Source organism: Microtus ochrogaster, chromosome 8, assembly GCF_000317375.1.
Source record: "Microtus ochrogaster isolate Prairie Vole_2 chromosome 8, MicOch1.0, whole genome shotgun sequence".
NCBI classification, from domain to species: Eukaryota; Metazoa; Chordata; class Mammalia; order Rodentia; family Cricetidae; genus Microtus; species Microtus ochrogaster.
In genome coordinates this window covers 48,595,391-48,611,956 of record NC_022015.1, presented here as the reverse complement: position 1 = coordinate 48,611,956, position 16,566 = coordinate 48,595,391, and the positions used below count along the sequence as shown (strand labels likewise).

At 39.4% G+C, this 16,566-nt stretch overlaps 1 protein-coding gene across 1 annotated transcript in view; it reads right to left on the bottom strand.

Annotated features, from left to right (window-relative positions):
- Positions 1-15,320, bottom strand: part of Carnmt1 (carnosine N-methyltransferase 1) — a 31,037-nt gene extending 15,717 nt beyond the window's left edge. Inside the window, exons 1-3 of the mRNA XM_005352030.3 lie at positions 15,134-15,320; positions 8,598-8,793; positions 8,106-8,269 (exon numbers count right to left, since the gene is read on the bottom strand). Coding sequence (XP_005352087.1) covers positions 8,106-8,269; positions 8,598-8,786 — 353 coding nt within the window. The 5' untranslated portion in view covers positions 8,787-8,793; positions 15,134-15,320. The remainder of the gene's footprint in view (positions 1-8,105; positions 8,270-8,597; positions 8,794-15,133) is intronic.
- Between the last annotated feature and the right edge of the window lie 1,246 nt (positions 15,321-16,566).

Below are 16,566 nucleotides of genomic sequence, written 5' to 3'. Positions count from 1 at the left end.
GCTCACAACCATCTGTAATGAGGTCTGGTGCCCTCTTCTGGCTTGCAGGCATACACACAGAATATTGTATACATAATAAATAAATATTAAAAAAAACCAAAATACAGAATATATCAAGACCCTGCCTCACAAATTAGCAAATACTATTAAAGATTTTCAAACTATTCACATTATGACAAACAAGGTATTTTCAAAGGGTCTTAGAACAAATTTAGTAGAATTAAAATATGATTGATCAAGAACCAAACAAGGAATGGGGGAAATGGCAAGAAGGTTTTCCTAAATGTGTAATATTAGCTAGATGTTTCCCCCAAAGGTATACATGCTGATATGAATCTTTAAGAAGTCTCGAGCATTCCTTGTTTTCATGGAGAAAAGAAACAAACTTAAAACAGATAGGGTGGTTTTAAAACTTGAAAAACCAGGAACAGATAGATACATAAAATGTGGGTTGCCTGCTTGAGATTCTCAGCAAAAAAAAATAGCAAGTTGACCAAGTTAGTAAGGTGCATTTACAACAAATGCAACTCCTGACACATGAGGGGAACCTCAGCAGTTCATTCAAGACAGGCATGAAGAGGAGGAGGACCTACTAGGACAAAACTAAACACACAAGCAGACTGGTTATTTACCAACAATAAATACTCTTGACAGAGCTTTATTTAACTGTATTATTTCTCCTTTACAAATTAGCAAACTGTAACACACTGTACTTTGTTTTGTGGTATCAGCAGAGTGACACTTGGCTGACCCCTGGTGGTAGAAATATTCTGGAAATTTAGTTTATTGACTTCGTCTGTTTCCACTATTTCAAAGCATTTAAAATTACTTATGGACCTTATATTTAGAACCTGCATATTTACATAAATTCTGAATGGTGGTCTATATAAACAAACTATTAAAACACTATACCAGGACAAGGACAGCCAGGGCTACACAGAGAAACCCTGTCTGGGAAAAACAAAAATAAATAAATTACAGGCAACTATATTACTTCTAATAGTTGGTATTATTATTGTTAGAATAGCTTCCACGTACAGAAGTCTATCTGCAAATCAGATTCAACAAAATTGAACTCTAAGAATGATTTTTAATAAACATAAGCACCACCAAATTGTCCTCCATAAAATTTTTACTAATTTTTTCTTTCACAAGAAAAATGTTTCTTCACAGCTTCACTGCTCCCTAATTTTCAAATTTTGTAATAAACTATATGAAAAATGGCTTCTTAACACAGATTTTTTTAGATTTGAATTTTCTTGTGAGATTGTCATATTCCTTTTATACCAATTTATGTCATTTTCTTTTCTTAATCTTAGACAGTTTTATCACTGGGGTATTATTCTAGAATTATGAACATTTGAAATTTGATTTGAGTGAAGTCTAAAAGACATACCTGTTTTTAGTCAAGACTTTGAGAATAGAGAAAATGTTCTTCACTCTATCTATATAATTGCACTCTATATTTCCTCCATTTTCTCTTTTAAAATGGATTCACTTAAGCTAATAAATCCCTTCATAAAAATAATTTAAATTTTTATTTTAATATAAATATAAAATGGTTCTTTAAAACAGTATTTTCCTAAAAAGTATAAGAAAATAAAATTTTCACCAAGTCCGTCTGCCACCGTCTTCTGGAGTACAGTAAATACTGACACACTCATTAAAAAAATCACCCTAAACTGTCTTAAAATAGGCACATCAACTAAGATTTTAAAACAACATTAACAAAAAAATAGTTCTTATAATAAAAACTCTGAGCCTTTAAGACAGGCCCAAATGTCTTTCCTTCACATTTATGTACTTTATAGCTAGAACCAGCAGACACTTGGGAAAATGGAACATTTGTTTTGTGGTGTTTTATTGTTTGCTTGTTTGGGTGAAAATTTCAATACATACTATTCTACCAAATGCTTAGTGTTACACTATCCTTGTGCTCATGTTTTTGATTGAGACATGGTCTCAATACTTAGCTTGGCTAGCTTAAAACAGGCTATACCACAGTGGTCTTTACCTTGTGTTGCTCCTCCTGCCTCTCCCTACTGAATACTAGCATTAATGACGTTCAACCCACCACATTCAGATAAGCCGATTTTTTTTTTTTTTTTGAGACAGGATTTCTCTGCGTAGCCTTGGCTGTCCTAGAACTCACTCTGTAGACCAGGCTGGCCTCGAACTCACTGAGATCCACTTGCCTCTGCCTCTCCAGTGCTGGGATTAAACACCCAGCTAAACTTAGATTTTAAACGAAAATAAAAAGAGATGGTACTGCCTGATAACTTTAATGTTAACTGTTTCCAATATCAGCATAGAAAACCAGTTTTAGGTAAAACCAAAGCAGAGAGACGAGTGATCTGGCATTTGGTAAAATGTAGAAGGTATTTCATTAACACACAGATCCTTGCAGAATTTGATCTGTGCCTTCAAATTTTGTACTTAAAAAACTCAAGCACATTATTCCCAAACATGGACAAACAGGAAAAATAAAAATGTTTACATAAAACATTGTAATGATCAGGTTCAGAAAGCTCTATGCATATCTGTTAGACATGCTATCTTTCATGGACATCTCAGAACGGCCATCACTGAAATCTCAGTAAGGAAAGGCAGTTGAAACTGAGTCAAATCCAGCTCAAGTATAAATAAGGACATCAAGTTCTTATGCCTGCTGTGGCACCATCTGAAACCCAGATGACAACATTTTATCCAGAACGAACCCAGACTCTGAATGGCTGTAATTAATGTGCCTCATCCAGGTCCTTTTCCTTCTCTGAAACAGGGTTTTGCTGTGTGATTAAGGCTGCCCTCAGATTCACCACCATCCCACCTCAGCTGTGTAGGAGCACAGGGACATGATACCACACCTACACCCGGCCATGGGGTTTACATTTTATGGGAAACCTATGACTTTAATATGACCCCACTGTTTAACTTTCTCTAGCTACAATACAATAAGGCAACTAATCTAAGTAAAACAAGACAAAATAATATAAAAAGAAATACACAACTTTTCCATCTAAAACTGGAGGGAATAAATACCCTCCCCTGACCTACATATGCCATTTAAAGTTTATAAGTGTGTGTAGGCATATCCTTACCACAACTGTAACATTGTTTCCAGGGGAGAAAGTGGGTGGCTGGAGAGCAGTATCAGAGGTTCATATCCTTCTTAACCTCAGCTTTGAAATCTTTTACCTACTGAAAAATGCCTTTTTCTTTTACTTTTTATGTAATTTACTAGAACCACCTAAAGTTCATTCATCCATTTACCTGCTTACACTGGCAAAGCTGTAACAGCAGAAAGATAACTGTTAAGGCAGTAGTGAGTGTGCAAGCTTACCCCACCTTTAATAATGACACAGGTTTTTAGATAAGCTAGTATTGAAAGGCTGATTAAACAGAATAGCATATATTATTCAAGAATCTGAGTATGAATAAAATTATAAATATGTTGTAATTTATGCTGACATAAACATCTGATCTTTGAGCCTTTGAAATTCATTCTACTTTGAAATTTCTACTTGAAATTCATTCAAGCTTTGGTACACTCAAATTTTAAAGAGCATTACTTTACAATCTACTTTCAGAGACAAAGACACTTTGAATTTTCAGGGATACGTAGACTTCAAAGAAGCCATTATCTAATACTTTAGTGAGCAAAGTACTGATGACATTCAAAGGGAATAAAAACTAGAAACTTTAAAACAAATAATATCCCCATAGAAGCAATGATGTTCATAAAGGTTCATGAACTTTAAAGCAATCACAAAGACTATAAAAAGTTAGTAAGAGATTAGGTCCCTGTTCTACTAGCTGTGGGATCCTTCCTGAACTGCCACTGATGAAAATCTCAGGCTAGAGTGTAACTCATTGGTAGGGTCCATGTGCAGCACATAAGCAGATAACCTGTAGTAGCACTGATGACTGACTACAGCAGTCTTGAAGAACTGAAGTAAAGTCTTCAAGATGAGTCTTACTGAAGATTGCTCCCTATCTTTCAGAGAATAAAAAACAAGCTGTAAACATCTCAAGGTCATATGGATAGAAAATAAATACTTACCCCTAGGAAAACATAACTGTTGGCCACTATCCCTTATAATAAATGAGTGTAGAAACCCCAAACAAAATATTAGCAAATCTAGCCCAATAATATGCTTAGAAAATCATTTACCATAACCAAGTGTGATTTATCCCAAAAAGGCAAAGGTGGTTTAAAACAAGAAAATGAGAATTTAATAAAATGGGGGGTTGGTGGAGAAGACCTGCAAGGTTGTCTCAATAGAATCAAAAGGTATTTAACATCCAACATGCTTTCTAATAAAGATGGAAATTATTCAACAAGAAAAAGAGAATTATGAAAACTCTATAGTTAGTATTATACATAGTGTTGAAAAGAGAAAATCCTCCCCCAAGAACAAAAACAAGGAATAAAAGGTATTCAAGTTGGAAAGGAAGAAATAAAGACTTTTTGCAAGATATCTTACATATGGAAATCCTCCCCACCAAAAAAAAAAAAAAAGTCTGCAAGAAAGCTAGATCCTATTCAGAAAGTACAGTCCAAAATGTCAAAAGATCACAAGCATTTACACCATGACTTCTATGATGTTTATTCTCCTGAAAATAAACTACAGGACATAATGGAGAAGTGAATGAGTAAGAGCCGTATCTGACATATATGCATGAAAATGTATAAAGAAACCCATTATGTTGTATGGTAACTTAAAAAAATAGAAGGAAGAAAATACTTTGGAAGGAAAAAAAACTCAGAAAGCCCAAATTTTTATGATTTTAAAGAATAGCACTGAAAATACACACATAGACAGAGAGGTATCTAAACATGGAAGATAGTCAAGCATTTTATCTTAAAATTGACTCAGCAACAAAATATCCTGCTCCTAGCCTTTGTAGATGACATCTTAATAAGCTGATGGTTTCCTGTGTGCACAGTAGCTGATTTACTATTGACGTAGTAATTGTTTTTATGTAAGAGACCAGTAACTACTTACTGTTACAAAATTTTTCTTTTACTCTGTCTCAGGAAGATGCTGAAGTTAATGTGTATGAAGTAGATGAAATACAACCCAAAACCTTATAAACCAGTTGATTCTCTAGAAAGAGGCAATAATCCTGTAATTATTTCTTGATGCAAGGTTTATAGAAAATTTTCTTTTTTAAAAGATTTATTTATTTATTATGTATACAGTATTCTGTCTTCATGTATGCCTGCACACCAGAAGAGGGAAGGGCCAGAGCTCATTATGGATGGCTGTGAGCCACCATGTGGTTGCTGGGAATTGAACTTAGGACCTCTGGAAGAGCAGCCAGTGCTCTTAACCTCTGAACCATCTCTCCAGCCTATAGAAAAAAATTTTAAGAGACTGTCTGAAGCAATAAATACTTGCAAGTATTTCAAAAATTTAAGACAAACTATTTACCCTTCCCTCTATACTAGTGTCCTAACAGAAAAAGCAAAACGTCATTTATTTTTGATTAATTTTTTATGCTAATCTTCACTTTTTTTAAACATAAATGTCCCACTAAAACAAAACTGTTCATGCAAAAACTCAAGAAAATAAAGGAAGTTTTCAAAGAAACTCACGAACAACACAGATGTTGGGGTTATTGGGTAGTGACTAAAAAAACAAATGGAAAGAAAAAAAATCACTGTAAACTACACTGCGCTGAGATGTAGCAGCACAGGCCCATAGTCCTAGAACTATGGAGGTGGATCTGGACAGGAGGATAAATTCAAGGCCAGCATGAGTTCATGAGCTACAGTGAGACCCTGCCTCAGAAAAGCATAAAGTTAAAGCATCTAATTGAAGAGACAGACCATGTGTACCACAGAGGAATTCAGCACTAAGTATCAATATGTGTGTTTGTATCTGTGCAGCAGAATGCCCAAAAGCAAATGACATCTGAGTAATAACAAAGAGACCCCATATCTGTTTTGGGGTTCTGGATAGCATCTCAAATTACAAGAAACCAAATCCTTGGAGAAATAGCCACACCTCACAGGAAACTACAACATGGGTCTAAAACATTTTATGTATTTTCACACATAAAAAAATAAAGGAATTTGAACAACAAAATTAAAACAATGGTAATAGATTATAGTTCACTGACTACAAATGATGAGTCACTAAAATAAATATATAAGGAGAGAGAAGAGCCTTCCTTTAGCAGAAGGCAGCCTGTAAACTCTGAGGGCTAGGAGATGGCCTCACATAAGAACCACCAGCGGACCTGATTCTAGAGCGGAAAGGACATGTGAAAAGGAGACTACCGGGGCAAGTCTGAAATCTGAGTATATACCATCAGGCTCCCTAACTGTGTTCAAGGGTCAATTTCCCGAGTCTGGTAACTGAAAGGGAACAGACTTAAGAATAAAGTGCGTCTGGGTAGAGGCACACACTTTCAATGCCAGACCCAGGAGGCAGAGGCGGACGGTTCTCAGTGCTCCAGGTGAGCCAGGGCTATGGAGTGAGAGCCTGAAGACTGACACTGTGAATTCCTAGGCATGAAGAAAGCATGGCAGACACTAAGGCAAGTCTCAATGGCTTCACAGTCATTCTGGGTGCGTGCTTTTGGACATCCACATACTGGAAGATGGAGAGGAGGAGAAGGTGGGAATGATACAGCCATGTTCTAAAATGCCAAAACTTGATGAATTTTGGTAAAGAGTATATGGAGGGTGGTTATACAATTCATGAACCATAATTTTGAAGCAATTTCAAAATTAAAAGTTCAAAGCGAGAGAAGAAAGAGAGACACGGGCACTGACATTCCTCAAGGGATACACTCAAACTCGGGAGCTCTGAACAGGGACCAATGAATCCCGGGGGTCTGAGGACAAAATTCACATTAGGAGGATGAGGAAAAGTTAGATCTTATTTTACTATTTTTTAAAAATGGTCTACTTTGAATTGTATACATTGTATGTGTCTGTGTGGGAGAAGAAGCATATATGAGTGCCGACACCCACAGGGTCCAGAGAGGGCATCGGATCCCCTGGAGCTGGAATTCCAGGTGATTGTGAACCACCTGATAATGTTCAGCTGGAAATTGAACGTGGGTCCTCTACAAGAGCGGTAAGTAGAGGCTCTAACTACTGAACCATCTCTGTAGCCCCAAACAGATTATAACTACAATAATGTTTAATTGATACTTGTCTTCAATTACAAAATGCAGGCAATAAGTAATGTTAAGTTTAGGAATATCTATGACTTTATCACCAATAGGAATCACATTTTTATGAAAAATAATGTACAAATTATTTAGCATTTTCTTAATATATTACGTATACCCACTGCCAGGCTATATCTAATCAATACATTGTAAAAAGTACCTAGGAGCACAGTATTTGTTTAATTAAGATACATTACTTATTTTGTTTATATGAATTTGTGTCTGTGTGTTTGTGTGAGAGAGAGACATTAGAAATGTATGAGTGTCTTCTTCAGTTGCTTCCCAACTTATTTTTGAGACAGGATAGGGTCTCCCAGTTCAGACTACCAAGAGCCAGCTTCTTAAGCAGGTGCTAGGGATCCACACAGAGGCCCTCATGTATTGTAACAAGCATCACCCCAGCCCTCCACAAGTTTGCTTTTTAAAGATTTCAGTAACTTTATTTCAAAATAACCAGTTCTTTGAGGTCATGCATTTCATTGTATTCATTTATGAATGTTAGTCTGAAAATCAGACCATGAGCTTCCAAATGTCTGAAAGGTTCTATGTTAAAAAGTTAATTAAATCTCTCTGGTCAGTAGACCCCTCATTTCTTTTAAGAATGCCATAATGAGATAAAGTAAAATCTATCACTTTTGCTTTGCTATAAAAACAACTTATAAAGCAGTGTGTATTATTGATTATGAGTATTTATTCTAACTTTAGTTTCAAAATTTTTTGAAATTACTAGAGTAAATGTTACAGAACATAAAAACTCCAAGCTCACCCAACTGCAGCATCTAGTAACGAACAGATCTCTCAGACATGTAAAGACATGCAGGCACAGAGCGGCTATGAGGATGAATCACAAGGTGAAATGTCGTGGCTAAGTGCTTACACGCCTTAAAGAAAGGGGTCAGAAATGCAGCAGACTTTACCATCTCTCTTTTGGGAAGTTTTTTATGATTTCTTTTATGATTGGCTTATAGCAGGCATCCCTTTCTGCTTTCCCAGTTTCACTCCAGTCTCTGACAAACTGTTTCAATGTAGATTTTAACTTATCCATGTCAAACGTTGATGCTGGCATAATCTTTCCATTGCCCTGTTAAAAAAAGGAGGGGAAAGAAAAGAATTATTTTCTGAAAGTCAATCTTGAATATGATTAAATGAGCATACTAAGATACAGGTGGGTCAGTGGATAGTGATTAGTCTCTCACCTTGAGAGCCTTCATGAAAAACGTTCGGTGCTCTCACTTCTACCCTCAACAGGGAAGAATCATTAATCATAAAACGACCACAAAAATCTCTAGCATGCTGTTCCAGCTTCATCACATGGAAACATCCTCTCAGTAGAGTGGATGACCTACCCAAGGCCTACACATACAGACGGTTACCCTCACAGGAAGAGAGACAGAACAAGTTTCACATACATCTTCTCCATATTCTTTATTTTCAAACATATGTACGCAATCATTCACAATGGTCAGCAGTATTTCCTGATTATGGTCAATGCATTTCCGGATCTTGTCCAAGTGGAGAGGAAACTGAGGAAGCAGTTTCTGCTGGTTATCTGGAAGTGATCGGAACTGTCTTTCTGTTCGCTTCACTCGTTCATGCATACTGGTGCTAAAACAGAAAAGGTGTTTATTTTAATTGCCAAGAAGAACTCTTGCCAGAGGCCAACCATACTTTAAGACTGCCATCCCACATAACTACTCCTTAGCTATGCTGGACACAGCCCTCTTTTACTATCCTTTGACTTCGGAAGAATATCAGCTTAGAAAGTTTGTTTTTCTTCATGAGGAATACTTCTTAGAGCAATCAACAACAAAATGGTAAAAACAGATATGTGTACTAATAAGAGGAAGCAAAGATTAATTTACAATTACTTTTAATAATTTAAATTTTCAAATTAAACATTTTGGGCAAAACTGGCTAAGATTCCTGTATCATCAAGTAGTAACATGTTGCTGTAAAAGTACATTGAAAAGGTCTGGATAGCCGGGTGGTGGTGGCGCACACCTTTAATCTCAGCACTAGGGAGGCAGAGGCAGGTGGATCTCTTTGAGTTCGAGGACAGCCTGGTCTACAGAGTTACTTCCAGGACAGGCTCCAAAGCTACAGAGAAACCTTGTCTCCAAAACGAAACAAAACAAAAAAACTCCCCCCCCAAAAAAAACAAAAACAAAAAAGGTCTGAATAGATAGTTCAGTGACAAAGTACTTGCCCAGCATGCTTAAGGAGTATAAGCTGTATCCCCAGAATCAAAATAGTAATAATATAGAATATGTTTTGAAAATAACTAAAAGCCAGTCCAAGTTGAAAAACACAAAGCATATAATACCAAAGTATTAAGCAAATGGAAAATTAAGATTCTAAAGAGTTCCAAATGTAAAATTCACAATTTGTATTTCAAAAGCTTCCTAAGTAGAATGGTTCTTTGGGGATTGCTTATTCAGGAAGTAAAAAAGAGAGTCTTATTTTTAGAAGCTAAATATATACTCACACCTAAGTGTCATTTTACATCAATGAAACTGGCAAAAATCTAAAAATCCAAACTAGATCAAATATTGGTAAAACTGTAGAAAAACTTGGAACATTTACACACTAATGGTGAATGCACACCACCTTGCAAAATAACAGCATACTTAGTAAAGCTTACTGTTTCATCTGCCCTACGAGCTAGAAATTATAATCTCACACACACTCAAGAAACACAAGTCACCTTCACCACAGCATTGTCAAATGGCAAACCAAAAAACCACAGACCACAGAAAGCCCATTACAGTGGTCAGGTGAAGAAATTATAGCTCTACAGTGGAATGCAGAGAAATGAACACAGCACTACCACAACCATAACAGATAAAAAACAACAATGCAAATATTTGTTGAAAACAGCAAATTAAAGGACATATGATATACAACTCCATTTTATATATTAAACAATATACTGTTTAGACATCAAGTGAGTGCTCAAGAAAATGATGTTTCAAGAACACCCTCTGTGAGAAAAAGGAAAAAGGAATAGGATAGGGGTGTGTGTGTCACAAGAGTGACGGACTGTGGAAACGGGGTGGTGGCTCATAGGTATTCAGCATAGCATTCTTCACATTCTCTAAATACAAATAAAACAAATGCATCTGTAAAATACAAATGTAAATACCTTCTGTGAAAAGTGAAGAAGCACAGACAATGCTCATGCTATACATACATGCTACAGCCATGTTTCTAAAAGCACGTGTGGCATTCTGGTAGAGAGGCCCTGAGGGTGATGTTAGAGGTCACCTGGACAGTGGCTGCATGGACTTTGCTTTTTTTACACTGGGGACAGTAGGACCATTCTCCAGTCTTACTACTAAGGGATCCTTTTACACCCCAAAGTGTCTTGATAAAACAAGGTAAAATAATGATGATGGAAGTATCATTTATTGAAATTTAGTAACTACCAAGCACATACATAACAGACTGGTTGGAATAAATTTCCACAATACCTACAAGGTAGGTAACATTATAGTCCTCTGTCCATTCCATTGGCCTCCACTGATTATGAAAACTAGTGAGTATAAACACCTTTTATGATTTGCATATGAAGTCCCTTTCCTTAAAAAAGAGAAAAACAAAACAAACCCAAGAAACATATACCAAAAGGCTTGGTTTCTAGCTAACACCACTTTCTGGGGGAGGTTCTAGAAACTCTAGGAGTTAGCAGGAGGGCAAGGGGACACACTTTTGGCAATCTTGTCCAGATTCTTTCTGACTGCAGGCTGACAGTAGACCAGCTGCTCTGCTCAGTCATCATTCCTCACAGCTGACTGAAACCTTTGAAACAGTGCAACAAAATACATTTGCCCTCCATCAAGTTGTTTACACTGGGTTTAGCACAGTGACAGTCTGGCAAACACAGCATGCAAATATAGCAGGCATACCTACTTTCTACACATTACCAAATCCACAGTAGAAATACCAAAAAATTAAAAAAAGCAGAAAAGTAAAACTACCCCCGGGGAAAGAAATAGCAAGCCCTCCTCTAGACGGAACTACTTCTAACCTTCCACATTTACCCCTCTTGTAGCTGTTAAAGACAAATTCATTCATGACCGAATTCACAAATTCTAGTTCCACACAGTTATGGAACATAAAGTGGTATTTACCACATCTTCACCCCTCCGCTTCCATCTGGTGGTTAACTACATTCTGCTCTTCTTTCTATGTACGACTGTTTAGATTCCACACATAAAAACATGAGGTATCTGTCTTTCCATGTCTGACTTGCTGTCATGTAACAGCTACTCCAAATATAACAGCAAACCTCTTGGAAGAGGTTAGGAATGGACATCCAGCCAGACCTATGTCCTACCGAGCTGGAATCTGCCTTTTAGCTAAGTTTCACAGTTGATTCAGGTACACCTCAAAGTCTAAGAATCACTTATAATTCTTCATCCTTGCAGGATGGATAAATGTTCTCAAATATAAAATGAATAAAATGATTGTTAAACATTCTACTTTATGCAAACAAAGCTTACTAAGCTATTTCCTAACTACTGGGCACTGAGCAGTGAACTTTTTTTATGTTCACAATCTGTATTTACTATGGTTTGAAACTAGCCACAAAAATGCACAGTAAAATTTAATCCTCATTATGAGGTATAAAGTGCTAGAAATGTAAGACAACTATGGTATTTGAAGGCAGGACTTAGAGGAAATAATTTAAATGGTACCTGAAGCGTAGCCCCTAATCTGACAGGACTGTGTGGCTTTAAAAAAAAAAAAAAAAAAAAAAGAAAGGAGAGCTGGAGGCTTCCCAGTCCTTCCTCCATGTGATGTCCTATACCGCCTCAGGGCTCTATAGACTCTCCACTAGCAAGAAGGACTTCATTAAAGGCGGTCCACACTTTGAAACTCCACCGTTTTATAGCTTTAATCCTTACAAGTAAATTATCTAACTTGGGAGGTTCACTTATGGCAACAGATTGTTTAGGGGGAAAAAAAGGAAGAGAGAACAAATTTCCCAAAGCAGTATTATCAGGTTCAAATAATTACAAAATGATTTTCAAAAAGTTCTTTTTTTAACCTATATAGTTCTAATGTTACCTTGGTGAAGTCAGGAGAACAGCAGAACGGCAACAATTTCAAGTTCACCCTAAGCAGCTCTGTCTTATTGTAGACCTTTCTTCGTAGTATTCCTAGGCAATGGCTGTCCTGTCATTCTCTCACCACACCTCAAAACCCGTGACCAAAATCACCAAACTGGTTTTTTGTAGCATGTGTCCCCCCCCCTTTTTTTTTCCTTTTTTCCTTCCTTCCTTCCTTCCTTCCCTCCCTCCCTCCCTCTTTCTTTTCCAAGACAGGATTTCTCTGTGTAGCCCTGGCTGTCCTGGAACTCACTTTGTAGAACTCACAGAGGTTCCCCAGCCTCTGTCTTTCAAGTGCTGGACTAAAGGCGTGCGCCATCACCGCCAGGATTGTGCCCCCCTATCGTCACAGCTAACATGGTCTCTGAATGACTTTCCTCAGCCCCACAGTGCACATAGTGCTACTGAGCAAGAATGCTGCTAGATGCATGCTGTCTCCCCACCGTCCCCTGCCCTCCTAGTCATTTTTCTAGGTACAACTTCCATCTTTATCGCTTTCAAATATCCACATTTCAGTAAGAATGACAACAAACCAATGCTGGGCATGCTGGTGCTTCTAGCTGCTCACGGAGACTATGTATCACACAGGCAGCAGGGGAGGTGCACTCTATTACTCAGACAACCGACAGGTAACCGCAGAACTGGATAAAAGGAAGCATAGTCCTTAACCCCCAGGGATCTAGTTGTCTTCAGGGCACTCTGGGAGATTCTTAAAGGGTTTGGGCTGAGGGTCTGCGGCTTCATGAGGTACAGCATATGTTTATGGATGAGTCCTAAAAATGCTCTCCTCACACACACAAAGTTAGGAAAGAAACAAAACAAATAAAAACAGGGAGGGGGGGCATTTTACCAGCGCTGAAAGCAGTCTGATCTTACCATGCTGTATTTGGGGTAACATAGCTATTATGGAAACTAACTATAAGCTAAGGCCCACTAGCTACTTGGTCATTTTGTAGCTTCTTTCTAGAGCAGCCACCCAAGCTCCTTTGTTCACACAATGCTCATGTGTTCCACGCTGAACATCTGTAAAGACCTCATTGGTCAAATAGAGAAACTTTTGATGGCACTCTGCTTTTCACGAATGTCTTCAAACACCAGATTTTTTGGTACACTCAGGAGCCAAAAAGCATTTCTTGCCCTGTAATCTTTAATCAAAGTCTTTTATTCACTGTAACATTTAGTGGTAAAATCAAGCCCTCCAAAATGTGCTAGGAGTCTAGAACAGGACTGGCTGTCAGAACTGACTGCTGATGAAAAGACATCGATCCACACTCTAACGTGGTACACTAGCAACAGGTGGAGTAGCATTTGATAGACGGCTGGTGAGACTGAGCAACTCAATCCTAACTTTCAGTGAATTTGCATCTGTCCAGATGTGAGTAGTGGTTACAGTATAGTATACAGTATACACTTCAAGGCCAGACTGTCAAAAGATGTTAGAAAGCAACACAGTGCTTGCTATACCCCTCACCTCTCAGTGGCATTTTAACTTATTTGTTACTTATGCTACACTACTTTTCCAGAGATTTGGACTGTCTCACACAGACAGTACACACAAACAAAGAAAAACTTTAATGAAAATTCCCCCAACCCAATTCCACATTCAACTGTTAAAGAGAGAAGAAAGCACCGGGAACCATGTTACAACTAGAAAATGCACACAGCATCCTTTTCTATACGGCAACACTCAAGATGAGGTCAAAGGTCCTGTCCCCCAGGCTAAGGGATAAAGGCCCACCCAATACCTAATAATACCAATACCTAATAATAAACACCAATTCTTGGCTCCAATATACTAAAACTGAACACAAATGCCTAAGTTTAACGGAGTCTACTATGTCCCAAATTCTTCCTACTTCTCAATAGTAAAATGTGCCACTATCACAGAATAACCCTTCTTCTGAGTTTAATTAGTAAATTATTTCATCAAAATCTTTGATCTAAGAAACAGTCTGTCATGAGCCTAGAAGTGTAGCTAAGCAGTAAGTACTGCCAATTGGAAAGACTGAGGTTTTGGATTCGATGCTCCTGCCACACCTGCTACAACGTAACCATCAGATCCTAAATAACTACTCAATTCAAACCAGTAACAAAGTACTGTAAGCACTGGCCAAAACTGGAGAGGGTTGTATCGGGGTGTCCTCTTTTTGCTACTATGTTTTATTCATTAAAAATAGAGCTTCAACAACATTGCCAAGTGCCCTGACATTAAAATAAGACTCAGTCCACGCCCTGGGGGGAGGGGGTCACAGATGGGCAAATGAATTACATATATAAACAACTGTACTACTAGCACAAGGGTCCCATCTACAACAGTCTGACCCACAAAGAGTTTGTCCGTCTCTCTGGTTCCAACTACAGGCTTAGAATACAGCGACCAGGGGACTCTATCACTACAGAATAAATCTATTATCTTTGCCCCAATCCAGGCGTACGAAGACCCTTTCAGACCTGCATTTACACAGTCATCTAGACGAAACGTTAAAGTTAGGAAGTTGTACTACGAACGCGGAGCATACTTAAGGGTCCTGCAACCATGCCTAGTCCACGAAAGGAATTTTATTCTTACTCTCAGACTACAAGAATGTAAAGCCGGCTCCGGTGCCTACTGTCTTTCCCTTCCCAAGCTGCACATTTTGATATTCCGGGATCACTTCTACCCTTCACCATCCGGTTTGAGCCACTCAGCAGCGCCGTTCACTTCTCTAGGAAAGTGCACGCTCTTTCGGGCGGCGCCGGGGAAAAGTGGGAAAGCCGTCCCCGGGGAGCGCGCGCAAGTGACCCGCGAACCCGCCTGCCACGAGGCTGCCGGGCGGGCTGGGGGCGCGCCTTACCCGTAGTAGCGGAACGCGTTGATGACCTTCCAAAAGTGCTCGCGCTCCAGCCGCTCCTCTTCCTCGGAGGTAGCGCGCGCGGGGGGGCCGGCAGGCGCGGCCGAGCCCAAACGCCCGGCGGAGAACTGCACCTCCAGCTCCTCGCCGTGCCCGCCGTCCTGGGCCGGCGGAGCCGCGGGCGGAGCGCGCCGCCCATAGCCGCCGCGGCCCACGGTTTCAGCCGCCTGCGTTTCACCGTGCCCGACTGCGTGGTGGCGGACGGCCGGGCCTCCTCTAGACGGCGCCCGCCGCGGCCACGGCCCCCGCTCGCGGCGCGCCCCGCCCCGGGCCGCCGCCCTCAGGCCTCCATTCGCGCTGCGCTCCGCCAGGGTTTCGGGACTCGCGCACTCGGCGCGCACGCGCTGACAACGAGGCCAAGGCCGCGGCCGCCCGCGCTCATTCGCTGCCGCCGGGCTTCCGCTGCGACGCGCTGACGTACAATGGTACAAGGACGCTTAGAGGGCGGGGCTTAGGGCCAGGTGGAGGTGGAGCTCCTCAGTGGGGGCGGGGCTTGAGCAGCGGGTACCTGTGAGAGCAGAGTGGGCGGGGCCACGGGCGTGACTGGCTGGATGGGATAGTGCGGGCTAGAAGAGAAAGGAAAAGTGTGTTTCCATGAATTGATTTCGAATGTTTTAACTTTAGAAACTCAAAAAGGGAAGGTTAGACGTTCCCCTTTTAAACTCATTTTCTTAGTGGATTCCCTTTAAGCGCCCAAGGATATGAGAGGCAATAGGTCTTTAGTGACCTATTGCACACTGTAACCCCACCCTGATACAGAGATGACCTTCTGTAATCCCAGCTGCACTGGAAACAGAAGCAACCTGTGTAGCACTATAATATAACAAGATCCCTTCTCAAAACACAAAAATGCATACAAAAAGCCTTTATCGCTATTTGATGGCAGAAAATGTTTGTGGAAACCATGACAGTCTGGAATCCAGCAGTTGGCCTTTGGCCATTCTGGGTCTGACCGCTTCCTCTCTTTTGCTTAACTTTCCTTTGTTTACTTTCTGCTTCATTTCTTCTCTGGACTCAGTATTAACACAGCTGACCCTACCTGCACTTAATGTTATTCTAGACAATAACTGTTTCTGATGAATTAGGTACACCACCTAACAAATCAGTTTTACAAAATAATAGTAAAAAGTAAAGACTTTATTCAGAAGTTAAGCACACTCAACAATCACAAACATTGTTGAGAAGATAGGAAATTGAAAATGAACTACCTTTGTAGTTTTATGATTTAAGTTAATTGAAATGAAAGCAATGCTAAACAGCTTTATTTGTGTGCTAAACTTAGATTTTACATGAGAATTCTCTAAACTTTTAGTGAATATTTTTTTTCCTTTGATTTTTCGAGACAGCGCTTCTTTGTGTAATCGTTTTAGCTGTTC